This window comes from Pezoporus occidentalis, unplaced genomic scaffold, assembly GCF_034315485.1.
Source record: "Pezoporus occidentalis ecotype Australia unplaced genomic scaffold, CSIRO_AGI_Poc_V1 ctg285, whole genome shotgun sequence".
NCBI lineage: Eukaryota > Metazoa > Chordata > Aves > Psittaciformes > Psittacidae > Pezoporus > Pezoporus occidentalis.
The window spans coordinates 79,630-105,350 of NW_026914774.1; the positions used below are offsets into that span (position 1 = coordinate 79,630).

Consider the following 25,721-nt stretch of genomic DNA (forward strand, 5'->3'; position numbering starts at 1 on the left):
GTCTCTATTGAACAGGGTTCAGAGCACAAGGAAGCCAGCAAATGCATGGTGCTGATTCTAGTACCATATGAGTTTTATGGTGCGTTTTCATGTAAGTCTTGGATAAATAAACATTTGCGGATGTTATTGAGCTCAGGATAGAGGGTGCTTTTGCGGAGTGCTTTTTATATTAGATACTAATATGGTCACTTCTCAAAGACAAACACGCCCCATACCTCCCCAAAATGCTATCTAAAAAACAACCTTAGAAATCCCAATAAATTTCAGCACTGAGAATTTTATAAATGTTGGAGATCAAGTAGTAAGTTAATATGCTTTAAAATTTCAATTTATTTTATTTCTACATAGTAACAACTATAGTGAACTGTTCAGGGGTTTTTTATGCTTTTTTTATACAACTTCCTTTTGTCTCAAAATTGCCTTCTTTCACAGGATAGTTTAATGTCATTCATTGTAAAATGTGGAGCAGGTTCTTTTGTTTGCTTTCAAATGCCTTTTTTTTTTTTTTTCCCTGTTTTAGGTGCAAGCGAACTAGGAGAATTTCATGCCTTTATTGTGATAGACATGTTGAATGTGTCTGAAGTGTCAGGCAAGGAAATCTTTCTACTTCGAATACGAAACCCTTGGGGGAGGCGGTGCTGGAGAGGACCCTGGTGTGAGGGGTGAGTAGGTTTATTTTCATTTGGAAATTCGTTTGTGAAAGTAGTGAAGCATGAAGTGTATCTGTGTATTGCGTAGGCAAATACTGCTAATAGGCAGCCCATTGCTTGCAAGGCTGGGCATTTTAATTAGTTCTGGTAATCTAGATTTCTTAATAAGTTTTGATGTTTTGGTAAATAACAAAAAAAAATCTTTTTGCAGAGATAAACTTAAGATGTTGGGTGGGTTTTGTGTTTTTTTTTTTTTGTTTTTGTTTTTTTTGTCTCCTAATTTTGTGGTGCTTTTTGGTTGTTCTGCAATTGATCTAAGTATCTTTGCTTGTGACTGTGACTTAAAAGTAGCCACTTGGCTTTACTTGGCTCTTTGCATTTGATCTCGTTTCAGTTGCAGAAAACAAGCAAAGGAGTATGTATAAAGCAAAATATAGCAGAAGAAAGGATGCATATGTTTGTTTTTCTTGTGTGCTCTCATTTCTGTACATTAATATGGGTGGGTGAAGCTGGAATGGAGTGGATACAAAGTAGATAAAAGGTAGAAATGCAGAAATATGTTTAGCGGTTCACATAGCAAAGTAACAAGAATGAAAGGGCAGACCCTACTAACTTATTTTGAAAAGTTAACATATTTTGACTGTGCAAAAGAACATGCAGTTCTTGACCCAAGGAGCAGGCTTTCAGCATTAAAATATGGTAACATTACTTGAGGCTTAAGTTGATGCATTTTGGTTTTGGCAGAGTTTTATATATACACTTGGTCTCTTGTAGTTTCTTTGCAAAACAGTAAGCTGCCATGTGGTTTCATAGGATAGTGTTTCTATCCTATGGCTTTAAAGCCCTGTTTTGTTCAAGTACAGAACTGTTCTTTGTTGTTAGTGCAACAGTAAAAATGTTGAAAGTACTTTTCATGGGCCCTAAAAATTGGAATGTTTAAATTCTTGGTTTATCATGACTTAGCCAGCAGAGTCGTGGAGATAACCAGCTGCTTCACACAGATGGTGTTTTTTTGATGTTCACTGCACAGCATTAACATTTTTTTTTCAGAGGAGTCCCTGTGCAGCTTGCTTTAGTTTTTTGTCACTATTTTGAGCAACTGTTAAAATCTTTATTTTGCTCTCTCACTTTGGACTGTACTGTCTGTTGTTAGCAAAGTAGCTGTTTCACCTAGAAGTGTGTTCTGTATCCAATCTGGCATAAGGTTCTTTCTAACTTTTCTTTGATACTTTGTGATTCATACTTTCTGTTATCCCTCTTGCTGACTAGCAAGGTGCATACAGAAATATTCAGTGCAAGAATTTGACTATGAAATGAAGAAACCTCTTCTTATTGTCATACTCCATAGGATAGTTGATATTTATAACATTGTTCTAGAACTTTATTGGGCAAAGAACTAGATGTTAACTTTTGTCTTATGTGTAGTGGTCAAGGATGGAGTCGGCTCGATCCAGTCGTTGCCTCAAAACTGCTCTCACAGATCCAAGAGGGAGAATTCTGGGTTGATGAAGAGGAATTTTTCAGGGAATTTGATGAGATTACCATGGGCTTTCCAGTAAATGAGGAAGGACAACTTCAGAGCCTCTCTACAGGTATGGTACGAGAAATATCTTTCTTGTGCAAATAATGTTATGTATTGGGAAAGACTGATTTGAATTGCAAATGGGTGCAACTATACCACAATTTCTCAGTCTTTCCCTTTTGTTTAGACCCGTAGGCCTTCCCTTTCCTACTGGGAAGAATAGAGGGAAAAGAGGAATTTGAAGATTTTTAGGTATTTCTCTGAAATCTGGTTACTTCTAGTTTTGTGAGAGATTAGTGTTCTCAATCTAGAAGGCTGTTGTTCTGGATAGCCTTGTAATTTTTATTTTTTGAAATGGGAGATAAACTTCATATTTCTAGAATCAGTTTCTTGTTGTAAATATGTCATCGATCTGCTAGTACCAGCTGTGACCTTAATCTCATGCCTCTCAGTATTTCCATTATAAATATCTGCTTGGAGAAAGTGTAAGGGCTACAACAGCATGTTTTCTTGGGCTTGGGGACTTTTGCTATGTATCTGTTGTATAAAATTAAGTAGCCTCTGGTGTCTGAAGTCTGCACCATGTTTTTCTTATTTTGCTAGGGAAAGTGCTGTATCACTCTCAGAATCTCTTTGGATCCTGGGTGAGAGGCCAGTCTGCCGGTGGCTGCCGTAACAACAGCAGCTTCCCTACCAACCCTAAGTTCTGGCTGAGAGTCTGTGAAAAGAGTGAGGTGTGCATTGCTCTGCTGCAGAAACATAGGAAATACCATGCTGACTGGGCTGGAAGAATTAAAAATCTGACTCACTTAGCAGAGGAAAATCTATCTTTGACTGAAGGCATACAGGGGAAGAATTACCAGGCTGTGGGATTGCATGTCTGGAAGGTAATATGGCAGCAACATTTTTCTTTTTGCAAATAGAAGTTTTAAAGCATTACTGAAACAGCTGAATAAAATAATTCATTTCCGGTGGCAGTGATATGATTCAGCTGTTCACATCTTTTACATCTCTGATTTATGTTAGAATGATGTCTCAATGCAGTTACTGTCTGTAAAAACTATTTATGGACTAGTACTTTCTTCTCATCACTAAGTGCCAAGTAGCAGAAGTTTTTGGACTGTGCCACACTAGTGCCGAAACTTAACCTGACATTTCAGGCTGATTATATGATGACACTTTGTAAATTTAGCCCTCCTGAATAGTGACTCTTCCTGCTGCTCTTTGATGTCCAGCTTATCTGCTGATACTCTGTTCCTTACTTGTTTTCTTTTGTAAATGTATGCATGTTTTAAACAATACTTGATTGTCTTTAGTTTTAGTAAAAACCTCCTAATTTTTCCTAAACCACCACACATCATTATGCATCTATTCTAGGTGGAGAAGAAACGATTTAATCTTCCAAAGACCCTCTCTGCTCCCCCAGTTGTAGGTACTGTCTGCCATTCCTATGACAGAGAAGTACATGTATGCTGTGACCTTTCGCCTGGGTTTTATCTTGTTGTTCCCAGCACTTTTCTGAAAGATGCAGTAGGGAATTTCTTGCTTCGAGTATTTTCAACAGGAAGGATCTCTCTCAGGTAGGTTTAAACCAGAAAACTTCTTACAGCTGTTGACATAAATATATGAAGTATAGCACTAAGCTTAAATGTTCAAAATGTTTAGAAGGGTTGTGCGCAGTACCAAATCACAGTGTTTTATCTTTGAATTCATGTAAGTAGTGTTCTATCTCCTTGGATTTTACATTAAGCTGCTAGAACCTCTTGTTAAAATATCAGTCAGAAGGAGTCAGATGAATAGCAGCCTGACTGTAAATTGCCACCTCATGTTTTGAGGAAGTGTGTATTTGGTAAAAGAACTGAAGAAGTTTCTGTAGGATGTGTTTCTCAATATGTGGAAGTTCTTTCTTAATGTATGGAAAAAATGAAGATGTCCCATGGAAGTTAAAAGCAGCTGTTATTATTGCAGTCAGCGACAGAAAAGAGGAGTAGTATGTTATCATGTATGTCGGAAAACATTAACAGATTGCCTGACATATGACAATGTTATTGGTGAGCAGTACAGCTTCAAATGCAAATGGAGCGTCAGCAAGGTACTTGGATGGCATAATGACCACAGCTCATAAATTGTGACACAAAATAGACTTTTATAAAAGGCTTGGAAAATCTTTTCTTTCTGTTTAACGCTGCTTGCTTACCCAACAGAAAATATCAGCAATGGCAGTAAGCTACATGCAGAGGCAAATCATACTGTTGGCAACATGTTTAAAAGCTCCTCAAATTTTTAAATATTCTGGTAGCAGACTATCAGCTCACATCTCCTTGGAAAGAAGGTGGCAAATCACACTGCAAAGCCAGAACATGCATTAATCGTTTACTCTTGAATTTGGAAGCAAGGTGGCATCAAGTTCTAGACCAAATAAAGGTCTGCAAAATTGAGGCTAATTTTGCTGTATGGGTGCAAGCTGTGTATTACTTACTGGCAATATATTTAGTTTCTGGACATATGAAATCTGTAGAACATATTGCTCTTTCGGTGATGGGATAAAATTCCTCATACTGCTGTTACGTGTAACGCTTGCTCAATGTGAGTCTAGAATGAACCGCCTATTGTAACATCTGTTACATGTTCTCAACTTGAAACTTGGAAACAAGAACAGATAATATGTTTCAAGTTATGCTGAAACATGGTTTCAAATGTTGCACAACTGGTAATGATACTGCTTTGTTCATATGGCTGTATGAAGTGTTGCTGGGTTGGATTGAAATAGGATTGACAATACAGAGATCAAGTCAGGTAAAATGGTAGTTTCCTTTGATTAAAGATGGTATAAAAAAGAATGCAGTGTAATCTTTGGACTTACTGAGCTGCTCAGATGTACTCCAGAAGACACTGTCAGCTGTGTCACTTTTGAATAGGACAAAATAGCACAGGGGTATTGAGTTAAAATATGTAAGATACATTACTTCATGAATGTACAAAAACCTTACCTTGTTTTGGTGCATGGTTTGTATTTGCTGTGTTGTTCTTGTGGAGTTCTCTGAATTATCTAAGAATTTAGAGTTGTGCAGTTCTCTTTTTCTCCCTACTGAAAGTTTGGAGGAATTGTATTCCTGTAAGTTTATGTAATACTAGTTAGTTTTTGTGAACTGGTGTACTAGATTTTGTGAAACCATGCAGGTTTTATACATCTTAGTTTCTTTTCTCTCTTGTATTTGATAGTGAGCTAAAGCCACCTCCCACAGATGGTACCCTCTGTGAAGAGCTCCCAGCAGGTGAATGGGAGACAGTGCAGCTGCATGGATGCTGGAAAAATGGGCAAAGTGCCGGAGGCAGCAGGAACTTCCCCTCCTTCCATACCAATCCCTGCTTTCCATTCTCAATTCCTGCAGGACCAGGAAAAAGCAGTGTGAAAGTTACCCTCCGTCAGCACTGCCAAGATAGCAAGTGTTGTCCAATAGGTTTCCATATTTTCCAGGTAAGACTTCTGGTCAGTTTGATTGCTCATTTGCCAAGTTTGGGGGTAAGCCTGTTGGGCAGTTCACTGCTTTGCACTTTGCAAGGGACCTGCCACTTCTTTGAGAAACACAGGCTGATCCTGTGAAGTATTGCCTATGAAGGATATGGAGTAACTCCAGTTACATAGTGTAGTAAACCAGATAATTGGCTCCACTGAATCCTTCCATTGTTCTAAATTAGTTTTAGAAATTATGAACTCTTGAGGATTTGCAAAAATTTCTGTCTTGGTGATTGAGGAGCAGACTTTCTGGTGATTCATCATTAAGATTTACTTTCTTCATCTCTAATAATTATTTATTTGTCCATTGGCAAGTTGATGTGGGATCTGCAGACAAGATTAGAATTCAGAAGGGCTGTCATATGTTGAACGGATGATCTGAATGAAAACAAGCTATCATTTGGTGTAGACAAATACACATTCTACATGTATGTGCCAGTACTCAACTGCATAAACGTAGGATGGGAAGCTTCTGGTTGGGTAGCTATATTGCAGGGAAAGCTAGCTTTATTTTTTGGAAACATGCTCAAAAAAAGGTGTTGCTTAACTGGAGAGTCTGGAACTGAGCACTGTGAATGATCATCTAGCTTCAAATATACAATATGTGAAGAAAGACTGGCATTTTCCATGCTTCTAGGAGCATGGAAAGTCTACTATGAAACTTTAGGATAGGAAAGAGCACTAGAAAGAGGTGGGGCAGTCTGCTCACCATATCCATGAGGTGAAAATCAAGTGCATTAGGCTGCAGCAAGGGAGAGTGAGGTTAGACAGCAGCTTTTGAACTGTGTGGGTAGTGGGTTGTATAAATTGTCTGCAAACATACTAGGAATGATTTATATGTACTCAGTATTGCCATCTGGATTATCTGACTGCCTTCCCATCCTTCTCTTCTGTAGTTCTTACAGAAGAGTGGAGTAGATAAGGAACATAGGATACTATGGCATACTAGGAATTTAACAGTGTGAGACCTGAAATAGATGCCAAGATAGCCATGTTTTCATTCCTCTTTTGCAGGTGCCTAACAGCAGCTGGAAACCACATACTTCCTCTTTTCTACACTTGGAGCCACTAGTTAGCTGTGTACCTCATTGCTATTCACAGGAAGTAAGCCAGCTTTGCAGACTTCCTGCAGGAAGCTATTTAATTATACCTTCTACCTACTTGCCTGATACAGAAGGCGATTTTACAGTGGTCATAGCAACCAAAATAGACAGGTAAAAATCTCTTGCCTTCTATTTGCGTTTCTAGTCTTTTTAACGTATGTATTACAGGATATCTGGAAACTAGCTGTAGTAACATGTTCTTTGACCGAAGATATATGTATTTTTTTAGTCTTTATTGCTGTTGTGTTTCAAGCACTGTTTACCACTTTGATCATTGGAAGAATGACTAAAAAAAAGAAGCTTTTGTTAATCTTCTTGCATCAGTTGCTGAGTAACAGATGTCTACTGCTGGACAAAATGGCACTAAAGCAAAGAATTACCAGCTATATCTGGATGTTAGAATTTATGCTGAAGTTTCACTAAGCTTTTTAATAAACAGGGTTGTTTTAGAGAAAATGCAAGGAGTAGCAGGCCTTATTTCAGATAGTTCCTCCTAGTGCAAATAACAACAGGTCTGAATCGGAAGCTGTAGATTCCATAAGAATTGTAGTAAGATTCCATGAGGGAAAGGATGTGGAGCAAATCCTAGCATAACAGTCCTCTCTTTTTTGAAGTGGGGTTAGGATTGATGTTTACAGGATCCCCCAATGCTTTGTGCAGAAATAAGTGTGGTTTTGGTTTCCAACAGGAAGCGCATTCACAGCCGGGAGACACTTGGACAAGTATTACAAGAAGTAAGTGATACATTTTTAATTTCAATTGTTCTAAAGGTGTTGCTGAGGCATCCTTGAGGCTTATGTATTAACTAATATTGAGAGTCAAATACTAGTGGACTGGACTTTGAATGTTCTTGCTTACTTGCTGCAAACTGATAATCAGTAAAGTAGTTAATATTTGGGATTTTGTTTTTCAGCCAGAAAGGTAGCATTTATTAGCAGCTAACAAAGTTTTGTCTTTTCATACCATTTAGATATCTGGAAGCTTCTGTATAACTATTTGCCGCAGAAAAATTACGGACTCAGTCAGAGATCAATGTGATCAGACAAAAGCCATTTATTTATAGTGTATCAATCTTTTCTATACTGTTTCTCTGCCTTGGCTTACAATAGCTTGCTGTATTATAATCGGATAGATTTTCTTGTAATACACCGCAACTACGGTTACATTTACAATAGCTCGCTGTGTAATATTTGGATACATCATCAATAGCTCACTGTATAATATTTGGATACATCATCAATAGTTTGCTGATAGTATAAGTAGATGCATGTTCAATAGCTTGTTGTATGATGATCGAATACATATACAATAGCTCAGTATACTATGCTTTGATACATATTCATGCAGCACACAGCAACTAGTAACAGTAAGTGTATGAGAACTTAACCTTTAAAACTTGCTAACGGTCCACTATTTTGTATCTTAGCACAGTCCAGTTTCTTCTTATCTTGCTTGCACTGCTACTTTTGCTTCTTTACCCATGTCTTCCTTCATCCTCTGTTCACATTGAGCTCCGTGTAGGCACTTGCTGACTTGGGAATGTGGCCATTCTTTGCTAAAAGTCCATCCACAAGTATTTTATAAAGTCATTATTTATCCCTCAAATCGTTCCTCAGTACCTACCTCTGCTGTGACCTCTGTGAGAAATCGGACTGTTAGTCCTGAGTAGTGGTGGAGTAGTCATACTTGACTTGCTTTCAAGAGTGTAAACACTATCTGTGTATTTGGATATCTTTTGATGTATTCATTCTTCATGTCACCACAGACCTGCTAGCTTTAATTATATATTGTATTCTTCATCTGATTTGCTTTGATATTAATTTGGGATTCTATGTATGGTGATCTAGAAATTCTAATGATATTATAATGTTATAAAGACTTGAGAAAACACAGCAAAAAGAGAAGAAAAGCAAGCAGGCAATCCAGAGATTGGGTTTCACCACACTAGAGTTTAGGGATTTTTTTGTTTGTTTGTTTCTTTACAGCCAGCCCATACATTATCCTCTCATTGCAGTCCTTCTTTGAGTGCAAGCTGTTTGGATCAAGTTAATGCCACCTATTTAGTATTTTGGTATTTCATTTTGCGTGATTAGATATACATGTAGTATTGAAGGGTTAGGTGTGAATGCTGAGTACCTAATACTTAAGGTGTTTTTACTGGGTGGAGAGGAGAATTTAATTATTTCAACAGTTGTTTAGAGATATTTGATTTGGTTGGTGGATCAAAGCAAGCCCTTGATAATATTTTGCTTATTAAGTGAGAACAAGAACATCTAGATACTTGGCCCTTTCCTTTGAAAAGGGAAAGTCTTAGCAAAAAACATCTTCACCCAAGATTAGAACTGGTTTACTAATTTTCTTAATCTAGGTCATGTTAACCAATGATTACATTTTGTCCTTAAACCCTAACAAACAATATGGAATTTGGGTGCTTCACAAAAATGGACAAAGACCTGTATGTACTTTCCTCATGGTGCTTGTCATTTTAATATTTAGAAGCTGAAGTATATAATGAAGTCCTTTATTGCTGCTGTTTTGGAAGCAAAACATTGCAGGACCATTATTACAGAAGGAATATATTCAAAGATACGTTTCTTATATTAGTCTATGGAAACGGTTGGACTTGGGCAAAGGGTTCTTCCCGACATCAAGAAACAAACCATTTACAGTCTTCAGGACTTGAAAACTGGAGGAATTCAGAAATGGAAGTTACAGGTTTCTTATCAGTGGCAGAAATTAATGTCTGAATCTAATCTTCAGTAGCATTGGCTCTTCTAAAGAAGATAGGAATTATGAGTTTTAATTTTTTAAGATATTTCACGTGAGAAGCTTTCATTGTGTCTTTAACTTCTAAATCTTTATTTTCTCTGATCTACTTTAATTCTTTATAATGTCTTCTCTTTCTTGACAAGAAAGGCTAACTCATGAAATACTTTTTTTTCCCCTGCACTATTTATTTTCTTACAGATTTCATTTACAACTGTGATGAAAAGGTAATGTGTAATTATCCCACTGTTATTCTGAGAAACGCCAGAAGGCGCAGGAATTCCTCAACTCTTGCTGTTTTCAGTTTTCAGTGGATTAGCAAGAAGAGACTCTTACCCCAGCTGTTTTCACTGGTACCAACTGTCAGGCCTAAAGCGACTTCTTTGTAGAAATACTTCCTTAATCTTGTACACTCTGAATATTTGTTCCTCCCATGTTTTTTAGAACCAGCATTGTACAGCAAATTATAATGTACCTCAGTTTTTGAAAAACACAAGTGAAGAATATGTGCATTGATCCAAGCTACAAGTTTTGGAAGAAAACCAGGAAATGTATGTGCATAATGAAATAATAATTTTTTTGGGGGGGGAAATAATAAAAATCAAGCTTACAGAGTAACTTCAAGAGACCAAAGGGGTGAACACAGAGGAAAGAAACTGGAGTGTTTTTCAGGTAGGACATACCTCAAGAACCCCAAAATACACTGGAATAGAGAAAGTCCAAGCTTGTATCCTACACTGCCAGTCACGTTGCTGAGCACTTTGTCATGGGTCCTCTATCGAACTGTGCAAATGGTGGGTTGAAAAGGAAGATTTCCTTGGCGAGTTTTCCTTTAATGAACACCACAAAGGAAAAAGATAAGACTTGAAAACTTTTGTTTATGGACTGTCACATCAGACTGCTTTTGTAAATCTGTACAAATTTGTTTTATGCAAGATCTTCCCCTCCCCGCTGCCCCCTGTAAGAAATACAATGTCTAAAAGATTTTTCTTAACTTATGGTTGAAAGTATTTCTTATTCAGGAGAATATTTTTAAATGTTATATTTTCTTCAATAAAAATTAAGTAACATTGGAAGTTTCAAAATGTCTTTTATGAAAAAGCAAAAACTCTCAATGATTTCAAGTCTGCGTTTGTTCTGCAGTAGCAAACTTTACAGTGTGATGGAGGCCTGGGGTTTTCACCAAGTGGAAGGTAATGATTGGAAATATCTGAGAGGAGAATCAAGTCTCCATTAATTTTGTGCCTGAGAAATATGTAAAATTCTACTTCTGCAGCCTACCATCATTTATGCTTGCTCCTCTTGAACATTGAAGATTAAAAGCATCTAAGATGCTTGCAGCTGAATTCTAAGTAGTCAGAACTTTCCACATCTATTGTGGAATGATGAGACAACAAAAGAAAACACTGTAATAAATCCCTCTTGTGCCTGCTTTAACAAATGTTGACACCTTTGTTTATTTTCTTAGTTTCTTGAAAGGCTGTTTCTTTCCTTTCAGGTAGGAAATTATTGGAAGAAGGCAAAGCTCATGAAAGAGCCTGTATCTGAGAGTTGTCATAAAGTAGGAATCAGATGCTGAGAAAATTAAGAAAAAAAAAAGGGCAAGGGTTTCTAAATGGCTACGATTAAAAGAGGCCCCATTGTGCAATCATTTATACATGTATGAAGTTTATACCTTAATATATGGTATAAACTCCTTTACGGGAGTGTGAAGGAAAAAAGAGCCAACACTAAGTGTGAGAGGTAAATGCAAAAGGATGTAAGGAAAGACCTTCTGAGAACACAGAGGAGTAACAGCATAATCTAGAAATGTTTATTTACTTTTTTAAAAAATTTTATTCAGGTATTATTGCAGCATCAGAACAGTTGTGCCATTTTAACAGTGTGATACCTGACCAAGCACATATGCAGGAGACTCAAATCCTACATCTAATTCATTGCTACCATGAGTGTGGAAATCCATTTGTTTGATAACATATTATTGTGGTCATGGATATGCCTATGATTATATGAGCTTTGGCAAGTACATTTATTTTAATTTCAAGAAGTTCAGCTACATAGCAGTCCTAAGTAAAACTACTCCATAATAATTTGCTATGCTGAGCTACCTGCATTTGAATACAATTGAGATAGTGATAGTGTTTTTAAAGTATCTGCGATTACTGACTGGTTGAAGTCTCTCTGCATTGTAGGGTGTTGCAGATTAGCGTGGAATAGCACAGAGTTTATATGGATGTGGCTGCAGTATTGCACCTAAAATGTACTCCAAATTGATTTCCTTTACTCCCTCGGGGAGCTGGAATTTGAATGCCCGAAGGAGGTTGGTAAAGAAGATGAACAATTCAACTCGTGCCATCTGTTCCCCCAAACATACACGGTGCCCTGCAGAAGAAAGGGAAACAGAGTTAGTTGTATACAGTTAAATTCTGGAAAAAAAACTTAGAACAAAATTCGACTGAGTTCCATGAATAGTGTTAATGTATGATAGTTATTTCCCATTTACTTCTGTAAGGACAGCAAATGCTTTTGGAGGTGTGGGAAGACATGTATTTATCTGAGGAACTGTACATCTCTAATTATATCAGTCTTTTGGTTTGGGTATTTTTTGCTCCTACTACACTTTACCCCCTCCAGAGCATAAATGAGGTTCTCCCTTTCAGTTTGTGCTTCGTATTCTGTGAGCGCCATGAATTACTGCTCAGTTAAGCCAGGTTTTAAACGGCTTCATATATTTCAGTGTCTTGTCTTTGGTCCTTGAAGAAGGAGGACTGGAGCATTGTTGGGTACAATTCTGAAGCTAAGAAGAGGGGTGTGATCAGGTTTTCTTCAACAGAAATTAAGGTGACTACACTGGATCCTTGTAGCCAAGTATCTCTAACACTGTCCAGGGCAGATACGTAAGCTAAGAGAATGAAATGTAGGGGTGTGCAGTGATGTACAGACTCAGTGACTCATTTTGGCATATTGTTTTCACAGTGTATTTCAGTATGTGTGTGTAAATATATATATTTTTTTTCCAGTCTAAAAAATAAAATATAGATATTTGGGGTAGATAAATATTCAGATTAGATAAACAGAAAACTACCAAAACAAGTTAAAAAAGAAAACTTCCTATGCTGGATTGAAATGGTAGCCTAAGTCAGTTGTCTTGATTCACGTAAGCTGGTGGACATTTGGTGAGTAAAGGAGGTAAGATGCTAAGTACCTGTTTTGTAAATAGATTTTAGGATTTGCAGCCAATTTGCGCAGATGGTTTTAAAATCTGGTTTTACTATGTTTAATTTGACTCCTTCTTACATTAGTATACTATTTACTTTTTATCTATAACAAATGTATAATAATATAATCTGTCACAGTAACAAAAAAATCTCAGCTGTTTCCCAGTGGTTTTATTGTTAGATTTTTATACTTTATTTTCCAGTAAATAATGCCAGCTTCCTGCATTGTGCTGCTTTTCTTCATAATCTGTTTATTGGAGAAACTGGTTGTCTAGAGAAGCCCTCTGAGTTATGTTTTATACTGCTTATCATTCTTCCTACTGCCCCATGTCTTTGAATCACTACCTTTTGTGTTGTAAATAAGGTAAGTTTTACATCATAATGTGCTTTTTTAAAGTTAGAATTATTTTTTTTTAATTGCCTTACATTCTTGTGATAAGATTGGATTTAGTTAGTTTTCTGGAGTTACAAGAGAACATGGTGCCAGACTATTACTGTTGGATTTGGGAGACTGAGTTTTGGTTTCCTGCTTTATCACACATTTTCTTCGTCTACTTTGACAAGTCAACTTACTTTTGTCTTTGGGTTTCCTGTTTGTAAGGTGACAATCAATTTTATGATTTGAGAACTTAATGCATTAGGAATTAAGGACCTCAAATACCTTTAGGGTAGAAACCATACATACACCTAGGAAAAAGCATGATGTCCTGTAGCCATACTAATACTCTGAATGTATGAAAAAAATAAAATGCAAGATAACATTTGTGGCTCTTACAGTACAACTACTGACTTTAAATCTTTGTGTCAAATATTTTTTCATAAAAGTATGTTTTTAAAGTTTTAGAATTCAGAAATAGTGTGTTGGTCTTGCTGCACAACGCAACAAACAGAAATACACAAGCATCAGGGCATTACCTGCTGAGAAAGGTAAGAATGCCTCTTTGTTCACGAAGTTGCCATCCAAATCAAGGAAGTGGTTTGGGTTGAACTTCCAAGGGGTCGCCCAGTGCTCAGAGTCATACACAACAGAGTGCAGGTTTGGCAGTACTAGTGTGCCCTGCAAGAAGAAGCAGAGATTATATTTTTCATGTACAATTGATCTTTTTTTTTTTGACTTTTCTCTGATAGATAATACACCATCCTGTGCCTGCAGCCCAGTGTTTGAAGGAAGCTCATTCTTTTCTTGTGCACATCGAGGCACGACAAACTCTTGTATCTTCTGTTTGTCATAATGTATTAGGTGTTTGTCTAAGTTATTTTCTGTCGGGATTCCTGAAAGTGTCTTCATGTCTAATCTAGAGGGAGCTTGGATCATTTTGCATACTTGGCAGACTAATCATAACACCTTCCTTTTTGGAAGGATCTTTCAATCCCATCACATGAATTTTGTGCTTAATATATTTGGGACATTCATATCATGCCAATGTGACTGTCAGATGTCTTGCTGCTATGTTAAGCATGTGGGGCTTTTGTGTATGTGTTTTTATTTTGTTAGGGATGACACTGGGTTGCTCCATGCTGCTCCCTTATGTGTGAAAGTTAGCTGGCTTGATGTTCATTAGTCCTCATTTCTTCATCATTCCTTAAAATGCATGTTCAGCTTTAGTACTCGGACATCATCCATATTGGACTACTGAGAAGAAAGACTTCAGTTCTCCCTATGTTTGCTACTTGTGCTGTTAGCCTTTCCCCAAGATTCCTTTTACATCTGCTAATGTAGACTTAGCCTTGGTTCAAAGCATTCAGCTTTGTTTTGTGTCTGTGACATGCTACCACTGCGCTCCATGCAAAGTTAGGATTTACAGAAGCTAATGTCATATAAATAGTAAATATTAATAGCCTAAAGCTTAAAGAAGCGTGGAGGTATGCTCTACCTTCTTAATGTGAAAACCCAGCAAAGTTGTATTCCTCACGCACTGTCGAGGGACCCCAACAGAAGTAACATTGCTGTACCGCAAAGCCTCGTGAATCACAGCATTTGTATAAGGCAATTTCTTGCGGTCTTCATAACTGATGGGATGGGAGGGCTCCAGAACAGCCTCTATCTCTCTTTGAACCTTTTCTGCAGAGAAATGAAAATATTTTAACTTCCTCCCTGCAGATTTCTGTATGAGTATGCCTAGGAAAAAAAAAATAATTATGTTGCTCTGTTGGGTTTAGTTGATGAAGAAAGTGCATATTCCCAAAGCACAAGATGATTTCTCATTCAAGACATATCCCACTTGGTGATGACAATAATACAGTCCTATGTTCAAAAAAAAAAAAAAAGATTAAAATTTGAAGTTACAGGTCTAATTTATAACATGTTTATAAATACACATCAGAGCTGCTTTTTTTAAAGCTTTTCCACTTTGAATGTTAGGAAGAGACTATGAAATGTCTTTAGCTTGTTATTCTGTCTTTGCCATCCCCTTCTACTGTGATAAAACAGTGGCTGCTACCAATACTAATTTGTGCTAGTGTTGCCTCAGTGAACTGAGGGGGAAAGCACATTTGTTTCATCTTCTATATTTTAATTCTTGATGTACCACCATTCATATTAATTATTAAGGGTGATTTTGATTTACTGCATGTGGCTGAGCTAGTACTTAAATCATAATGAACATCATTCATTAATGGTGAATGCAGTGTTTTCTGATAATGCTTTTGCTCACCTTGTATTTCTGGGTATTGTATCATATAGAGCAGTGCCCAGAGAAGGGTAGTACTTGTTGTTTCTGTCCCTCCAAGCAAAAGATCAACTACAGTCTGCACCATATTATCTGTATTAAATGTAGAAGTAGGGTCGTCTTTAGTCTGTAGAGTATATTCATAAGAAGATTATGAAGTGGGTAATTTCAGACATTTTATCATTCACATAGAAATTGTCATTATTTGATGAAAACAATGAACAGCCTATGACAAAAAAAAAGTGAATTGCTAAACACATGAAGCATGCATATAAAAATTCTGTAGCAGTTACTTGAACAACAGGTATGTGTGGGCCAAGGAGAGGGGAGAGTGCAATAAACAGATACTTACTTTTGTTATTTGAGCTAGGTAGAAGTCGATGAGATCCTGTGAAACACCTGTTTTCTGTCTCTCATGAGCTTGGACCTCCTTCATAACTAAATGGTGCATGAAGTCATTGTATGCGAACACTTTCTGATGAGGTCCTGGGAGGTGGTGCATAAGCCATGGGAAAGCATCATACATCTGTGATTTTAAACAAAAGGGAAGAAACAAGAGCTCTTATAAACTGACAACCCAATTCTGGTTTCCTGATAAGTCTGTGAAGTCACCGCCACACATGGGCTCCTAATTAGGATGAGAGGCAATAGATGCTAGTCAAAAAGATCTTAAATGTTGGCAACAGGTTTCTGGGAGTCTGTGTGAAATCTGTCTTTGGAGACTTGTGAGTTGACCAGAGAAGTCCCTAAAAACAATCTGATCGGATTAGGCCTGCTTTGAACATGACATTGGATTAACTGACGTGCGGAGGTCCTTTAAGTTGTAAATTATTCTACATTTGTAAGAGGAATTATGAAACCTTTAGATTGCCCTCTACTTGAACTTGGAAAACTTGTCTGGTATTTGTTGATGAGCTATTAAGAATATGCAGTGGTCAAAATTGTTGTGATCAAGTTTTCAATATTCAATAATCAGAATTTATTTCTTTAATACATAAATTGAAGATTGAAGGTCTCAGGGAAGCAGGCGAATGATTTTATTTTACTTTTTGGATGCATATCTAATAATGGAACACGAGCTTCTGAAAATGGGTGAATTGGAGTAATTGAAGTGAATCTGGCTCACAAGCAGATTTTATCAACCTTTATTTTTACTCTGACATATTTTATTTTTCCTAAGACATCTCTCTATGGAAGTGTTAGAGATCCTGGTAGTGTTATGGAATGCTGGTGTGTCAAAATCTGCACAACATAATAGCTAGGCTTTCAAGAACTTAAAAATAATCTTCTTCATGTGATGAAATTGTCACCTTTATCTTACAGGAAACTCACATCTTCGTGGTAGTATGAATTACATGAGAAGCAAGATATCTTCTGAAAAGAATAGAACTGTAAAGCCTTAGTTCTTTTTACCTGCACTTCTGTATTCTTCAGACTAAGTGAAAATAAATTTTAAAAGTTGTTTTCATATTAAGGTTTAAGAATCTTACATACATACTACTCTGCAAATGGTTACTTGTTTGAAATACGTTATATATTTTGGAAATCAGTGAAAACCAGCAGTGATCTAAAATTTGAATTTAAGGACACAAGATTGACTCAGGTAAAGGAGGAATATAAGGCAGTAATGACATATACAAGGTATTTGTTAATTTATTACTGCACAGTGGCTCGCAGAACAAGGGTATGAAAATGTCTGGTAATCATCTTTTAGTTTGTTTGTTTCAACTTGTTAAGTGCAAATGCACTTTAAGGAGTAAGAATGAGAAAATGAAAATCTTACCCTGCCCCAGATAGTAGCTTGGAAGTAGATCACAGAATAAACAGCTTTGATAAGTTTGCTGAAAGATTCATCCTCAGTGGAGAAGCGGTGACCAAAGACAACAGCACAAATTATATTTGCAATAGCCTGGACAATGACAGTGTGGGGGTCGAAAGGTTTGCCTGTGAATACAGGAGCCACCATGAATATTGATGCACAGTGAGAAAAAGTAGCTCAGACTCTTTTAGATAAATTTCACACAAGTAAACTTTAATAGAATTGGTTTAATGCAAATTAACTGTATGGATTGTAAGAGGAGGGAATCTTTGTTTTCAATCTGCTTTTTACTCTTGTAGAATACAGTTTTGAGAAGACAAACAGTGGGTCTCTTCTCTTTGACTTGTGGTCTGGGTTGTGTGGAAACACAAGCAATTAATTAGAGCATATGCCTTCAGATCTAGAGGTAGGTATTTTAAGTTTGGCCATTAAAAAGAGAAATCAAACATTTGCCCCCAATCACAAACAAAAAAACAAACAAAAAAAACAATTTGAAAGTTTTAATTTCTTAGACATGTTGTAATGACTTCTGTCATTCTGGTTTTCAAGTACAGCTTAACAGTTCAACTACATGTATTTCCACGCACACAGCCCCTTCCCCCTCGACTGAAAAGGCAAAATCAAAAAGGGTTAAATCCAGAAAAAATAAAATTAAGTACACATTAAAATGGCAAGGACAACCTTTGAATTATACTGCTATGTAAAATTTTGGATTATGGATTTCTGACTTCAGTCTAATGCTTGTAGTCCTCTGGGAAAGAGTAAATACAATTACTGAGTCTAAAATTGAGGAAGGGTTGCATGGAAGGTAAAGATTTGGGCTGTGTAGGGACTGGAGTTGATGGCTTGTTCATCTTGTACATTTTAAAGGTCTGGGAATATGTTGCTCTCAGAATAGAAATGGGCCATTTTGCTGTGTCTAGTGCAAGGAGAGCTGGAGAGAGACCTTAGGCAACTTCTCTGTGTTTTCACATCAGTGTGGAACGCAATGTCCTGAAGGATTTGGCTGTTTGGAATATTTACATTTAATTGCATCATGCTAAAATTCTATTGGTTTCTATTTCAGTCAAACCTTAAAAAAAAATTTTGTTGGGGAACTGAATGATACATTCCTTGCATTGGGGTTTTTCCTCTGCCAAATCCTAAAGTCCTGCTGTCCTAGAATGATTCGCAGCAGGTCACAAGTTGTGTATTTTATGGAGAACAACATAGGGCTTTTCTGTACTCCTGAAACGTAGGAATTTTCACCAGCTGTCACCAAGACTGTGTTGATAATAAACATTTTTTCACTATCCTTTTTTCAAAAAATAATTTGATGCTGCCCGCTGTGCAGACAAAACATTTTTTTGTTTGTTTTTTGAAAGAATGCAATTAAGAAGCTGGTGAAAGTTCCACTAATATGAAAAATATCTATTACTTGTAAAAATGTATTGTGAAACTTCCCTAATCCACTATATTTCAGAAAAAGGATGAAGTGTTAGTTTTCTAGTGAATTTACCTTTCATGTTTGCAAAGATGTCCACAAGGTGACAGGCCTCTGCTTGAATTTGGTGCTCCAAATTGTTCTTACCGAGTGCCAGAGTTCTTATAATGGTCATGCCAAAGCGTCTTTGTTGCTTCCAGGTGTGCCCACTTGTCAAAAAAATACCTGAAGAGCACAGAAACATTAATTTCATTGCTGGGAAGGGAAATCCTTTCATGCAGGAAGCAAAATTTGATTTGGGTTATATCTCGCTAACAAAGAAGACACCGTGATTTCAGATACTGACTTTTGGTTTCTACATTAGGTTTTTATGACTGCCAGGTTGCTCATGAATGTGACCCTGGAAGACGCGTGGTAGTCAGTTTTGGTAAGGACAGATCAGCTTTGTCTATAGATGCGTTCTGGTTTAGAAGTGATACAACGGAAAGGCAATTTCTCTAGTTAAATATTCCTTTGAATCTATTGGAAAGAAAAAAAGTCAGTAGTGTGCTTTATAAGAGGAGAGATTCTTGTTTTTTCCTTTTCTTACTATGCTAGCTCTGCATAGAGCTTTTTTACTTCGTAAGCCCTGTGATGTACTTGTATAGCAGTAACTCATGAACATGTTCATGTGTAGGAAAGCTTCTTTATTCTTTACATCTTGTTTGTATTTCAGTATTTTGGAACATCTTGTACCTTTCTCACCCATCATATCCCTGTAGAACGGGGTGAGAGGTCTTCCAGAAACTTCCTCGGAATGGGTGATGATGCCATCTTTTACTGCTTTGTACCCGTTTAGTACAACCATAGGTGTCTGTCCCATCCACAATGTGTAGATGCTTCCATAGATGTTGGTTAACTGAAGAGTTAATAACGGTAAATTAATAAATATAAACAAGGAACGCATACATTTAAGTACTTATTTTAAGAGTTTTCTGTAATTGTAATTAGGCCCATTTGCCCTTATTGAGTTGAATTACAGGTTTCAGAAAAAGATTTACTGTTCTGTTGTGATGTGCTTTGGGAATAGAAGATAATTGTACTTTATGGAATAAAGACGAAGGACATCTCTCAGGAGACAACCTCTGAAATTTCATAGAAAGAGAAACAGAGGTCTTTGACAGCTCAGAATCAAAGAACAAATTAATACAGAGCTTTTCTGTTTATTTTATTAACCTAATTATAGATTTTTCTTGCCTCTAACTTCTGAAGAAAGCAAAGACATTGTTTTGCATTCTTTCCTGTAGCTTCCATGTGGTTTTTCACATTTTTCTCTATTGTCTTTCTTCAGATCATATTTGTATTTTTCCTTAAAATAGCTCCTTAAAAGTTCCTTACTTTTAAAAATAATTTAAATTGGCTCATAAAGCAATAGTGCTGTGAACATAACAGCAACAAAATTTTCCTGCTTTTTTTTAGTGATAATCTTTTTGCTGTACAAATAAAAAAAAAAAAAAGAGTCAGTTTTGAGTATATGTTTGGTTTTCTAATGGAGATGGAACCACATGTGGCCTGGAGGTGTTTCAGTGACACTGGTATCAGGCAAAGGAGTTTCTTCTAGAGATGATTTACAGGGCTAGATATCAACGCAGAAATAGAGAATGAAACAGTCCATGAAATATCATGCTATTGACAGTGCTTGTGATAATATTATGCATGGGTGTTACTGTATCCAAAAGAGAAAGACAATAACAAGGAGTAAAGCAATTATGGTATTTATTACTCAGAAATATTTTTAATAGTGCAAGGTCCTTGTATTCTCTGAAAGTGGCTGATAATCAAGCTTGAGGTTAAAAAGAAAAAAAATCCAAGTTTAGACTGTTCCTATACAAAGTACAAGTCAAGTTAAAATAGATTCAGACTGACTTTTTGACCCTGGTGATAAATACCTTAGCGAGAGTTTCTCGACGAAGTCTGAAGTCCAGCAGCCACAAGTTTCCAATGATGGGGAGGGGAACTGGTCCTGGAGGAAGCTGGGTGCGCATCCACTGCAGCTTTAGGAACTGCAAAATCAGAAGGCACACTACTAGAGCTATAAAAACCTCTGCAATCCCCAACATCTTATTAAAAATTTTGTCAGTTTTTAATAACTCTTCCTGTGAAAATTTGGAGTTGCACAGGTGAGTTTGCTGCTTCTGAAGTTAAACTCTTTTTTTGTAAAGAGCCTGTCTGCGTTAGCCCTCTCTCTCTTTTTCTGACAATTACAGTTTTCCCAAGCTGAAGTCCTTAGAAAACTGAAATATGTGGTCCTTTGCAGTTAGCCAAAGTCACGCCTACTCTTTTGTATGATCCGTCATTATGAGCTGTTTCTTTTTTCACTTAGATCCAGTATCGATACTAAGAAGGAAACAAAATTCTAAGTGCTAATTATTGAACAGTTATCCAAGGATACAAAGGATATAATGGTAATACCTCATGCAGTTTCCTGTAGTTAAACATTAAAATACCAATGATATGTGACTTAGTACTTTTCTTAAATACTGCAATTCTTATGTCGTTTCTTTTATAGAAGAAGAAACCTCTACACAATGCCTGTTGGTTAGGCTATGGTCTCTGAGGTGGAAAAGAATTGAATTAGTTCAGCTTAAAGCTAAATTAATATGGTTTTTTTTGTTTTTCTTTTTTTTTAAAAAGTGTAAATTCAAGTATTAGAATATCTACTTTCCCATTTTATAGTATTCTAGGTATTATGTGGAACACAAATGAGACATTGTTCAGTGCATTGTATGGTGTTTTCTGAATTCATTTTATTTCTCATGGTAAGGATTCAAATTTGCTGTTGCAAATTTTGGTGGTGAAAAAATGCACAGATTCTATTTTCTCTGGGGAAAAGAACCAATAAACTGAAGAAAGAGGTGAAACTTTTTATTGATTTGTGGACCCCTCAAGCTTTCCTGGAGATGTTTCTACCAATATGTAGCAAATTTTAACTTAAGAGACTTACTTCTCTGTTAGTTGCTAACCTTGGTGTAATCTATGGACTACAGTATGTTGCTTTGAAAGTTTGGGTAATCTCCACCATTGGAAGGCAAATAGAAATGGCATAATTCTGGTGGTTTGGGGCAAGATGGGATTTAAGTAATCTCTTCAGCTTCCTTTCAGATTTTGTTTTATTTGTTTTAATTGTTATTCATTTGGGACAGGATTTCAAACCTCATCTTTCATTTTACCTACTCCTGTTTGGATGGCCAAGTCTGTTTTTTCCTTGCTTTCAATGTACAAATTGGACATCTTGCTGATTCAGAAGCAAAACAAGTTGCAGAAGTGAAACTGGAGTTGACTTAAGAGTGCCTCTGTCTGCTAAGTGAACTGTTAGGAACCATCTCATTTGGAATTTAGGAGGCAAAGGAAAGAAGATACATGATTCTGAAATATGTGGGATTTCCCAGGTTGAGTCATATTAGTGTGATGGTGCTTCAGAATTTAGCCCTAAAAATCATCTTAAAGGTGCCCTGTTCGATTATTTATTGCCCTGTGGTTTTCTATGAATTCTGACTTTGTATGGAATTTTGTGGGTTTTTTTTGCTGTTGTTGTTATTGACTGATACATGAAATTGGAATTTTCAACACTTTGATCAAGATCTCAGCTAATGTTCTGTGTTCAAGTATATATAGGAGATTAAGGGATTCCATACAATTGTGTAAGTTGCCTGTTTTAAAATTTTATCATCATTTCCCTGAGCAGGCTTGCTTGAATTTTCCAGTCTGCAGTTTCCACCTCAAAACTTTTCAGCAAAATCAAGGATATTGATTGGAATTAATGTACGCTATGATCATGAAATACAAAGATTAAGTGCTGTGCATGGGCTTCTTGAGAATTCCTTTAAATTCCTTGAAATTCCTTGAAGCTTCAAGCAACCGTCTGAGTGGTACAGGTATGGACGCTCCTTTCAGTTAGTTTTCGAATGAGACTGATTTTGGTTTTTTTGGTGAATTAATAAAGGAAAATTTGTAAAGTACAATCCTGCATTTTTCAGTCTTGAAAAACGTGTAGATGAGCATTTGTCTTTTTTGTGTTAGTGGATTTTAATAATTTCAGATTCAAGCATGAAATATAGGGCAGCTTCAGGGGGCTGCAGAGCAGCAGTGGCATTACAACATTTGCTTGCTTTACCTTTCTGAGCAGCCACCACTTGACTTCTCTGTGCAGTACCATGCAGCTCTTCTACTTTAGTGGCCTGCATGTGCTGATGCTTTCCAGAAAGTGCAGAACTATCAGAGGGCAGGGAGAGTGCCTGTGTGCCTTTTTTATCTGTTCATTTAGGTTTTGGGGCAAGGAGTGGAAAGAGAAAAGTTTAAGTACTCTCATTTTCAGTAGCATGGTTCTATGAATCTTATGCTTGACAAGTTAAATAGGGAAAAACCCTGAGATTAATTCATTTAAAATTAAATACCACCTATGGTTTTATCAGCCAATTCTGACAGTTCCAGGATAACTCTTATGCTATTGAGCAGTCATTTATCCACTCAATTTTCCAGGTTTTGGTGCTCTTTGAAACTTTAAAATGAGTTATCTACTAAAATTATCTGAATGACTTGCAGCTTGTGTGCGCCAGAACTTATTTTTTTTGTGTCATTGCTCACAATGTTGCAGCCTAGATCTGTGTGAGTGGTCTTGCTGCTTTCACTGACCCTATCTGTCTGCCTGTGGTCTGCTGTCTTACACCTTTCTGCAGGGTCAGTCTGGTCCTGCTGCGTACAGCTGGGCCTGACAAGAGGCTTAGTCTGAGCCTAGGCTTTTGGACACTGGGCAGTGTGTTTTCTTACTGCTAGCTGAGAGCTGTGGTCATGCTGAAGTAGGGTGAGGGAAAGTTATTTCAGAAAAGCTTAGGCTAAAGTTTACAAGGAAAGGAAAAACAAGAAAGCTGGTTTAGGTTAATGCAGTATTCCTTATTTTAATATTTTCAGTGTATGTGAGCAGTAGCTCTTCACATAAATGTTGCTTGGTCTCCTCTGACACAAATACTATTGCAGGAGCTCATCAGTCAAGATGACAGATGTTAAGTTTGGTTGTTTTGAACAGATAAGGGAATACACTCTTGTAATGAAGATTTCAGGACATAGGAGTGGAGCAAATGCAACAACTGCATAGGACAGGGAAAGAACATCTTCAGAAGGCTGTGAAGCAAACAAATGATGAGTGTGATGTGCTGGAGGTGGCAAAGGTTCCTGGTACACCTCTGCCCAGGCTATGTGCCACCTGCTAGGCCATAAATACCAGGGTTCATTTTTTTACCATTGTAGAGACAGGCTCAGTGTGTATTGGAAAACACTGACTGGTTCCATGCTGTGCATGTATTAGTTGGCGTGGTAGGGTGTGTGTGCTGCCTGGCCTGATGTCAAGCTAAACAGAGCAGACAATTGCAGAGCAGGGTTTTTCCTTTCTCTTTAATTTTCATTTTTTTTTTTTGTTTCGTTCTAGTGGAGACATTAATTAGGAATTAGGATTTCTCAAATTAGCTCTTCCTTCCTTCCCTGCACCCCCCCAGTCTTTCAAGAGGTTTGTAATAGGAGCTGTCAATTGATTGGCGGTCTCTCTCTTCCCACTTGATTTCTCAGTGGGAAGAGAGCTACACGGACTCAGTATGCCTAGGCAAGAACTCATAAAGGGAGAGTGCTGCTTAGAGCTCAGAACTAGAGTGAACAGGAGGCTGGGAAATGTGAGCAAATGAAGGCCCTGTTTTATATGTTGAGTTCAGGGAAAGAGAACTTTGTTTACATGCATTATAAAAATGCAAGATATGTTATTGCCTGCTTCTGTCATCTGTATTGTTGGGACCTGAAGGTTCGTGAACTGCTTAGGTTTCAAGACAGAGTATTGGAAGGGGACTTGGGAACTTCAAATTCTGTTCCTAGATCATAGGAACATTCTGTTCATAGCTTGTCTGTGACTCTCAGCAGCTTGCTTTATCTCTCTGGGTATAATCAACCCTGATACTCTCTTTTCAAAGGAGCTTTGAGACTGACTAGTGAAAGCCAAGATGTAGATGACAGCTATGACTGGTTTTGTTCTGTTCTTTCCCTGTACCCTGCATCTTCTTCCTACCATTATGGCCTGATAGGGCTGCAAGTGGGTGAGGCAGGTGAGCTTCAGGGGTCATGAAGACATTCATATCCCTTCTCTCTGCTTAAAGAAAAATAGAACCAAAGAGAAGTTTCATTGAAGTATTGATTGTATCGATTCATTAATTTATAAAGCATTAACAGCATTAATTCATTATGTTCCTAGGTGTTTTGTTCTCTCACGGTTGTCTCTGGAAGCAAAAGAGGCATTTTGGACTTGCAACAATGAGGAAGATAGGAATAGGGAAAAAAGACCAGGAGTATCAACTACGAGAGGAGGCCTGTCACCTTGTGGAATACTTACAGAAAACTAACTGTGTGACTCAGTATGCAGGTCAAGGGGTGATTCTGCTGAAGAATGTGTCACCTGTAGCTTTTGAAAGTACTTGATAACAAAAATTATTTTTTTTTTGAGTATCAAAGGTCTTTATCATATGGTCTGTATGAGACCTTTCCTTGCGGAAGTGCTACATGTGAGACCCTAGATTATGAACTTAGAACTGAGTCTCCATGGTCCCTGTCTGTTAGTATTATTACTTCTTTAGTCAGTTTTACATTATTCATGGTCACAGAATCGGGGTAAGAGCAAACTAACAAAATATGTGTCACAACACCTCATGTCCCTCTGCGGAAAAGAAATACAAGACCAAAAATATTAAAAGCTTTGACCAGGACTGCACAACCTCTAGCTCTGCACTGGGAAGCACAGTGGAAAAAGCTCCCCTTACATGATTTCTTGTAGCCTTCTCAGTAAAAGGGGAAGTTTGTTCAGGTGATGCTGCTGAATAACAGGATGAATCTACAGGTATGCTCAACTATTATTCAGGTGTAAGGGATATGAGCAAAGAATAGAAGATGGTTCTCTTTTCAGTTCAGCTGCTTATTCAATCAGTGTCTCTGCTGACCTTTTTTCTACCCAGGTTATTGCTAAA

General features: G+C 37.2%; 2 protein-coding genes across 11 annotated transcripts in view; one reads left to right on the forward strand and one right to left on the reverse strand.

The window, feature by feature from the left end:
• The window catches only part of CAPN10 (calpain 10), a 39,702-nt gene extending 29,561 nt beyond the window's left edge, over window positions 1-10,141 (forward strand). For 6 of the 10 annotated variants that reach the window (XM_062625946.1, XM_062625944.1, XM_062625943.1 and 3 more), the window contains 8 exons: window positions 521-662; window positions 2,076-2,242; window positions 2,776-3,059; window positions 3,550-3,752; window positions 5,395-5,650; window positions 6,704-6,903; window positions 7,481-7,526; window positions 10,003-10,141. In XM_062625946.1, coding sequence (XP_062481930.1) covers window positions 521-662; window positions 2,076-2,242; window positions 2,776-3,059; window positions 3,550-3,752; window positions 5,395-5,650; window positions 6,704-6,903; window positions 7,481-7,526; window positions 10,003-10,074 — 1,370 coding nt within the window. In that variant the 3' untranslated portion in view covers window positions 10,075-10,141. Of the gene's footprint in view, window positions 1-520; window positions 663-2,075; window positions 2,243-2,775; window positions 3,060-3,549; window positions 3,753-5,394; window positions 5,651-6,703; window positions 6,904-7,480; window positions 7,527-7,762; window positions 7,786-8,366; window positions 9,733-9,759 lie in introns of those variants that run through there. The other 4 variants (XM_062625951.1, XM_062625952.1, XM_062625953.1 and 1 more) reach the window with 3 other exon arrangements.
• Window positions 10,142-11,391: 1,250 nt separating this feature from the next.
• Window positions 11,392-20,958, reverse strand: LOC134167360 (cytochrome P450 2J2-like). The gene is made up of 9 exons (XM_062625955.1): window positions 20,616-20,958; window positions 19,423-19,585; window positions 18,763-18,912; window positions 17,229-17,389; window positions 15,798-15,971; window positions 15,431-15,572; window positions 14,651-14,838; window positions 13,692-13,833; window positions 11,392-11,940 (listed from the first exon to the last, which is right to left on the reverse strand). Exons 1-9 carry the CDS (start codon window positions 20,784-20,786, stop codon window positions 11,762-11,764), a joined length of 1,470 nt encoding a protein of 489 aa, XP_062481939.1. The 5' UTR covers window positions 20,787-20,958; the 3' UTR covers window positions 11,392-11,761.
• Between the last annotated feature and the right edge of the window lie 4,763 nt (window positions 20,959-25,721).